At 46.4% G+C, this 7,521-nt stretch overlaps 1 protein-coding gene across 2 annotated transcripts; it reads right to left on the bottom strand.

The window, feature by feature from the left end:
- Positions 1 to 1,031: 1,031 nt before the first annotated feature.
- On the bottom strand, positions 1,032 to 4,215 carry TSSK4 (testis specific serine kinase 4). Of its 2 annotated transcripts, none has more exons than XM_006144561.3 (4): positions 3,828 to 4,215; positions 3,288 to 3,502; positions 2,507 to 2,900; positions 1,032 to 2,117 (listed from the first exon to the last, which is right to left on the bottom strand). In XM_006144561.3, exons 1-4 carry the CDS (start codon positions 4,050 to 4,052, stop codon positions 1,938 to 1,940), a joined length of 1,014 nt encoding a protein of 337 aa, XP_006144623.1. In that variant the 5' UTR covers positions 4,053 to 4,215; the 3' UTR covers positions 1,032 to 1,937. The 2 variants fall into 2 exon arrangements, with proteins under 2 accessions (XP_006144623.1, XP_006144624.1); XM_006144562.3 differs by having other exon boundaries at positions 2,507 to 2,870.
- Positions 4,216 to 7,521: the final 3,306 nt, after the last annotated feature.

Genomic DNA, 7,521 nt, shown 5'->3' with positions numbered 1-7,521 from the left:
GGATGGTCACGCCGCAGTCCCTTCTCCTCCATTCTCCTCTCGGGATCTTGGGCACGCACGCACACGCGCCCGGCGTGAGATTTAAGCCACCGGGTCCGGGACACGACCCGCGGTCGACTACGTGGGAGTCCAGCGACATAGCCATTACGCCAACTGCTGGTTCCCTCCACTATCTTTTTTTTAAGAATTATTTAATTTTATTTATTATTTTAAATTTGCTATAGGGCGGGTGTGCTCATCAGAGAGATACAGAATAAAGAGAAAAGGCTGCTGCTAGGTCGACTTGAACTGCAGTCGGCAATGTGGGAGTCCAGCACCTCAAGCATTATGCCACCCACTGGCCCCGCATTTCTACTGTATTAACCTAAGTTCCAGGCAGAAATTATATTCTGCCTTCCAAGTTGGTTTGTGCTAGAATTGCCCAGCTCTGAGGTTGAAGAAACTACCATCAATTATTTATCTTAGAATCTTAGAACCATTTAAGAACTGTCTTTTGAGATTTCCCTTTTTTTATTTTTATTTTTTGGAGAGGCTTTTGCTATAGGGCCCGTGCACTTGCCAGAAAGACAGACAGAAACAGACAGAAAGCGAGAAATCACCCCCGGGGGGATGGCCACACCGCAGTCCCTTCTCCTCCAATCTCCTCTTGGAATCTTGGGCACACATATACATGTGCCCGGCTTGAGTTTAAGCCACCAGGTCCGGGACTCAAACCGCGGTCAACTACAAGGGAGTCCAGTGACATAGCCATTACGCTAACTGCTGGTCCCCTGTCTTGAGAATTCTCTTATCACTTTCTCCCACTCATGTTTCTGCCAAAGCAATCCCATGGTTTCCTATGATTCCCTTTTTTTTTTTAATAAGTTTTTGCTTTAGGGTGTACCCGTACACTCACTAGAGAGAGACACAGTGAAAGAAAGAGAGGGAAAGTGAGTAATCACCCCACGGGGGGATGGCCATGCCTCAATCCCTTCTCCATTCTCCTCTTGGGATTCTGGGCACACACACACGCACGCACCTGGTGTGATTTTCAAGTTGCCATGTCCAGGATTCTCAACTGTGCAGTCAGCCATCCTTCCGCTGGCACACTCAATAGGATTTTGACACCACCATTCACTCCCAGCTTCAGCCAGTCCTGGGTCATGGTCATATACCTTCCTGGTGTACTCAGAGGTCTCTGGTTGTGAACCCAGAACCTTCCCACGTGGAATACCCACAGTGTGTCATGTTGTACTGCTGTTATCACTGTCCAGCCCCCGTTTTCCTTTTGCAAAGAACATTTTCAAAGACGAGGAGGAACACAAGGATGAAAGGAGCAAGTAGATTTCTTTTATCCAGAGCCCGTAATTATAATAACTTTTGCCACTAGAAGGCTTGGTTTGAACCCTGTCACTGCTGTACCTGGGAGCAGCAGTATAAGGAGGCCTGACTCCTTGGTATTGTTCAATAGCTGTTAAAATAACAGTGGAGGAGGGAGAAGGAATCAAGGCACTTCGTACACTTTAATACTCATTTCTAACACAACAGTGCCATCACTTTGGATTATAGACAGAGTCATAGTCAAAGGAGAACAACCAGAGCTTTTGCATCACTGCTGAGACATTGGAAAGCATACAAATGTAAAATAATGAGCATGTACTTAAGAGGATTAAAGCTTCCCAAATTCAGTGTTACTCTGCACCCCAACCCCATAGAGCCACACTGTGCGTTACACTGTTGACTTACACAAATGTCAGAATTACTGGTTACAGACTGGGGCTAGAAATTTACCTCTTGCCCTCAGCAGTGTTCCCTGCTAAGGCTCCCCTGAGTAAAGAATATCTTTGATACCAGCTGATGAAACTAAGTTAGAATTAGATTTATTTTTGGTATAAAGTATTTTTAGCCCCCAGACCTTCCTGCTTTGCTTCTCCCTCAACCTCTTTCTTCGGCCATCTTCAGGTCGTAATATCCAAGGACTGGTGACGACTGGTGCTGGGGGGCTGGCACATGGCTTCCAGCAGCCTGATCTCATGGGTGGGTTGCTCAGGCTGGAACTTGAGCACCCAGGGATCCTTGATGACGTCCAGAATGGTGGCACGCTTGGAAGCTTGGCGTAGCATCTGAAGGACCAGATTCTAGGGCAGGGGAGAAAGAGGCCTTGGCTGAGCTTGCCCCACATTGTGCTACACGGGCAAAGAGCAGCCGTACCTGAAGGAGGCAGGGTAGCCCCTCATACCACTGTGGTGAAAGAGGGTACAACACTGATTTCATCCCGGAGAGCCAGGCATTTAACTCCCTGGATGCAAAGGGAAGAGTTCCTGAGGGAAATCTTTGCATTATCCCCTTCTGACCTATAGGAGTAGAAACTGGAACCTATTTATCAAGGACATCTAAGGATTGGAGCTTAGTGGTTGGCCCTGTAAGCCCTCCCCTACTATGAAAGGGCAGAGGCTAGAGTGTGAGGCTATTCACCCCTCCCTGCAGGTCATCCCTGAGACCTCAACCCTCCTGGGGAAGCCAGCACCTTGCACTCCTGAGAGATGTTGTTGTTAGGTGGGAAAGTGACCTCCTTCTGAGTCTCTTTCAGCAGCTTCTTGAGATTGGTGTCATCAAAGGGCAGACGGGCAACCACTAGAGTGTAGAGGATGACGCCCATGCTCCACGTGTCAGACAGGAAAGGGTTGTAGGGCAAGCCTAGCAAGATCTCCGGGCAGGCATAAGCAAAGCTGCCACAGTAGGTCTGGCTGAGGTGAGAAAAGCAGTTCACTTGGCGGTAAGAAGAGCTACTACGCACAGGCTGGCTAGAAGGCACCATCTTGGCGAAGCCAAAGTCTGATATCTTCACATTCTCCCGCTTGTCCAGCAACAGGTTCTCCAACTTTAAGTCCCTACCAGCAGCAGAAAGGCTGGGAGTCAGGCTGGGGAGAGGGCTTAGTATTAGACCAGGAGCTGAAGGGCTAGAGGTCCGGGACTAGAGATGAAGACAGAGTGGGAAAGAGCTGCCATTATGAGGGCACAAGAGAGAGAGGAAGGAAAGCCATGGAGCAGAGAGCAGAGCCCAAAAGGGTGAGAGGAAAAATGATCCCCAGGACCACTGAGAGCTCACCATTGTATTTCATAAAGCACTCTGTGCACAGTGGGTACTTTTATAAGTTTTCTTGAGCAGATGATTAAAATAGAGTGGATGAGTGAGCCTAGATATTGAGGAGGGAGGTCACGGGAGGAAAAAAGGGCAGAAAATGGGAGATGTGCATAAAACCCCCTCGAGAGCCCAAAGGCCCCACTCTGGGTGGCATCACTCTCACCGGTGCACGATGCCCTTGCTGTGCAAGTAGGCAATGCCCAGGGTCAACTGGGAGAACCACTTGCCAGCAAGGGGCTCAGAGCAGGCCCCATAGCGCTGGATCCATTCAAGGACGTCACCACCCTGAGCCAGCTCCAGAATGATGTACACTCGGGATGTGGTCTCGATGGCCTGATAGAAGTTGATGAGGTACTTGTGCCGCAAGACTTTCATGACCTGACCCCAGAAAAGAAATCCATCAAACCTGGGAAGTGAGAACCCTGGCTGCACTCTCAACACTACTTAGAACTTTGCAACAGATCAACTCCTGAACCCTGGAGGGGTTGGCAAATCCTGTTTTGTGCTTTTACATTTTGGGGGGCTCAAAGTGAGTAAGTGGTGAAGAGTCTAGACTGATACCAAGGAATTCTAGCTGCTTATTGAGTATTAGTTCAGTACTAGTTTGGGGTTTCTGGCCCCACCCCCTTTCAGTCATACCCCTTCTGAGAAACAAGCAGCTTACTACCAAGCTCTAGTTCCCTCTTCCAGTCCACTTTCTGACCTGTATCTCACGGGGCAGGAACTTGTTAAGATAGTCCTCAGAGGCTTTCTTCTTTGAGATGATCTTGACAGCTACCATGACCTTCTGTTTTGTGTAGTAAGCCTCATACACGGTCCCATAGGAGCCATTGCCGATGACCTTGCCCACCTCGTAACCATATTCCTCCATGACAGAACGGTAGGCCGTGGTGGTTGGTGCTGTCTCCAAGGCATTTCCCTTCCCCATGGCTTTAGGCTTGCTAAGAGCAGGGAGCTTCGCTACTTGGAAGCCTCCTGTGTACTGAGAGGCCAACACCTAGATCTACTGAAGGCTAGGGTACCAGAGTGAAATAAGTCTCCAAATGCTTGCCTAGTTAGTCACATAAGTCTGGGATGCTGGGCTCGGTCCTTCACTAGGAACTTGGAAGGGGAAAGAAAGGAGAAGTAGTTCCTTTTCACTAGGAACTTGGAAGGGGAAAGAAAGGAGTAGTTCCTTCTGTCTCCACTGCTGGTTGGTTCCATGTTCCATAGACATCACAATTCACCTTCTATCCAGCATTGGTCACAAAGCTTGATAATGAAGTGTGCTTTGGAACATACTCATTCCAGAAGATGCCTTCTGGAGTCTCCTGAGACCTCTTCCTTAGGTCCAGCCACTTCATTTATTACATTTATTGAGCACTTGCTGTGTGTGCCAGACAGTGTACTAAGTACTAAGATAAAAGGAACCAGTGAAGCCAGTAGAGACCCTGTACTCCCAGAATTTGTAAGCCAAATGAGAAGTACATGTGTGAGAGTATTACAGAGAACTACAAGGTGTTGAAACATGTTCTAGGAACTAATATTGAAATGCATTATCATGCCTTTCATGACCTGAATTCTCATTTTCCTTCAATCCTCAAGCTCCTCTGCTGGAGCCTCATCTTTCTCCACCCATCCCTTGTATCTCAAGGGTTCTATCACAGATCTCATTTTCTCATGCCTTCTCATCCTCCCTTAAAGATCTCATCCACTCCAGGGAACCGGCAGGTGGCATGGTGGTTAAGGTGCTGGACACTCCCACATGGCCAACCATGCATGGTTCGAGTACTGGACCTTGCTTTCTTACTCTCCTCCCCACTAGCCCCGTGTACCTCTCTTTGGTAAAATTTAAATAAATGAATGAATAAAATAAAATTAAATAAAGATCTCATCCACTTCAAGGCTTCAATTATCATATTTATGACCACTGCTCCTAATCTTATTTCCATTCCAGGTACCTCTGGAGTTCCATGTACAGCATCCAGTTGCTCACTGGACATTGCATGATCATGTTTTCCAAGGCACCTCAAACTCACCATACTCAAACTGAACTCCTTACATTCTTCTCCCAGACTTCCCCTTTATATAAATTCTCCACTGGTTGTCCTTAATTTAGATACCTAAGTGTGGTCTCAGACCCTTCTACCCTGCCTCAGTCCCGACACCCAATCTATCACCAGATTCTATCTTCCTAATTACCTTTCTTTTTTTCTTACTTAACAAGAAGTTTATTACAAAACTTTATATGACCTCATTTTTACATCATAGTAAAACGGGCCTGTTGGAGAAGGGACATGGATTTTCCTGTTGAACAGCTGTTAATTATACTCATTACAAGGCTTCTAACATTATTGCCTCGTATTGCCACCATTCCAGTATTATTCTGTTGCCCACTACTTGCCATCGCCATACATTCATCTATCACAAGATTCATAAATGGATCAAATCCCTGCAATATTCCCTGGACATGTCTGCCACCATTTAATTTCAGTAACTCCCTGTCCATAGTTTTTTCAACTTGGGAGGGTGGCGATGAGCTTTTCTCATGGTACCTACTTGGCAGGCTCAGAGATGCCTTTGAACGGAATTCTTGGCCTCCTCATGTTCCTGCAGCAGGTCCAGCATTTTGCATCTGACCCCTAATTATTTAATAATACATTACTGGGCCAGCAGATGGCATGGAGGTTGAGGTGGCTGGATCCCACATAGCTGACTGTGAGGTTTGAGACCCAGATCTGGTAGCCTGAGGAACAATACCAGGCACATGTGCATGCATTTATGCCCAAAAATCCTGAGAAGAGAATGGAGAAGAAACTGTGGCAAGGCCACGTCCTGGGGAGTGATTTTGCACTTTTTCTGTCTCTACTGAGTGCATACTAGACAACAAAAATTTAAAAATATATAAATAAATAATACTCCCAAACAATAATACTCCAAGATAATAATACTCCACAATAATAATACTAATTCCACTAATAATAAGGAACCAGCAGTTGGCGTAATGGCTATGTCGCTGGACTCTCATGTGGTTGACTATTGTTCGAGTCTCGGACCCAGTGGCTTAAACTCACACTGGGTGCATGTGTGCATGTCCAAGATCCCAAGAGGAGAATGGAGAAGGGATTGTGGTGTGGCCATTCCCCCGGGGGATGATTTCTCACTTTTTTTCTGTATTCTTGGTGAGTGCACGTGCCCTATAGCAAAAACCTCTCCAAAAAAACAAAAACAAAAACAAACCTCTAAATTGCCATCTCCTTCTTGCATGCCTCCATCCTTTAACTGATTGCCCTTGCAAACTAGCAAGCCTTCTGCTCCCTTCCAGTCTGTTCACCCTGAAGTCTAAGAAAATATCAGGCTTTATTATTTTTTTTAAGAATTATTTTATTTAACTTTATTTACTTATTTTAATTTGACCAGAGAGGGAGAGAGAAAGAGAACAAGTAAGAAAGCAAGCCGCCAGGTCCAGGACTCAAACTGCAGTTGGCAATGTGGGGGTCCAGCACCCTTAACCACCATGCCACCTGCTGGCCCCCGGCTTTATTCTCATTTACAACAATGCAGTGTCTCCTGACTCTCCTCAGGATCAAGTCCAATTTTTTTTTTTTTAAGTTTTTGTCATAGGTGTGTGCACCTACCAGAAGACAGTGAGAGGGAAAGTGAGAAATCACCCTCCCAGGGGAGTGGCCATGCTGCAATCCCTTCTCTTCCACCCTCCTCCTGGGATTATAGGTTTGTACACTTGCCTGGCATGAGTCTTAAGCCGCCAGATCCAGAACTTGACCTGCAGCTGGTCATGTGGAAGTCTAACGCCTTAACCATTATACCACCTACTGGCCCCCAAGTCCAGATTCTTTCATATGACTTTAAGATTTGATCCTGTTTACCTCTCAAATCTTATTTATTTTTTAATAATTATTTTATTTAGCTTTACGTATTTATTTTTAATATGACCAGAAAAGGGCAGAGCAAGAAAGAGAGAGAGGGAAAGTGAGATGGTAAGCCACCAGGTCCAGGACTCGAACTGCAGTCGGCCATGTGGGAATCCAGCGCCCTTAACCATCATGCCACTTGCTGGCCCCTCCAATCTTATCTTTTAACATGCTTCTAAAAACCAAACAGAATTACTTTCCCAGTTTTGTTCCCTCTCTTCTGGCAAATTCCACCTTCAGAGCTTAGCTTAGGAGTCTTTTTAATAATGAGGCTCTGACAGCTCAAGCCTGTTAGATGTTCCTCCCTTTGGCTGATCTTGCTGTTCCAATATTAGCTCATTACAGTGCCTAACATAATGCCTTGTAATAGCTTTTCTTGCTTGCATCTCCCACTACACGGAGATCCACGAAGAAGAGAGCTATTGGGGGCCCGCAGGTGGCGTGGTGGTTAAAGGCACTGGATTTTCATCTGGCCTGCGTGGGGTA

Source organism: Tupaia chinensis, unplaced genomic scaffold (genome assembly GCF_000334495.1).
Source record: "Tupaia chinensis unplaced genomic scaffold, TupChi_1.0 Scaffold000126_2, whole genome shotgun sequence".
NCBI lineage: Eukaryota > Metazoa > Chordata > Mammalia > Scandentia > Tupaiidae > Tupaia > Tupaia belangeri.
The sequence above is the reverse complement of the archived record's forward strand: the minus strand, read 5'-3'. Positions and strand labels throughout refer to the sequence as shown.

Coding starts and splice junctions, on each gene's coding strand:
- TSSK4 (XM_006144561.3), bottom strand. CDS start 4,052: ATGGGGAAGGGAAATGCCTTGGAGACAGCACCAACCACCACGGCCTAC. Junction 3,503..3,827: donor TCCTGCCCCGTGAGATACAG/GTCAGAAAGTGG, acceptor TTCTGGGGTCAG/GTCATGAAAGTCTTGCGGCA. Junction 2,901..3,287: donor AGCAAGGGCATCGTGCACCG/GTGAGAGTGATG, acceptor CCCTCTCCCCAG/CCTGACTCCCAGCCTTTCTG.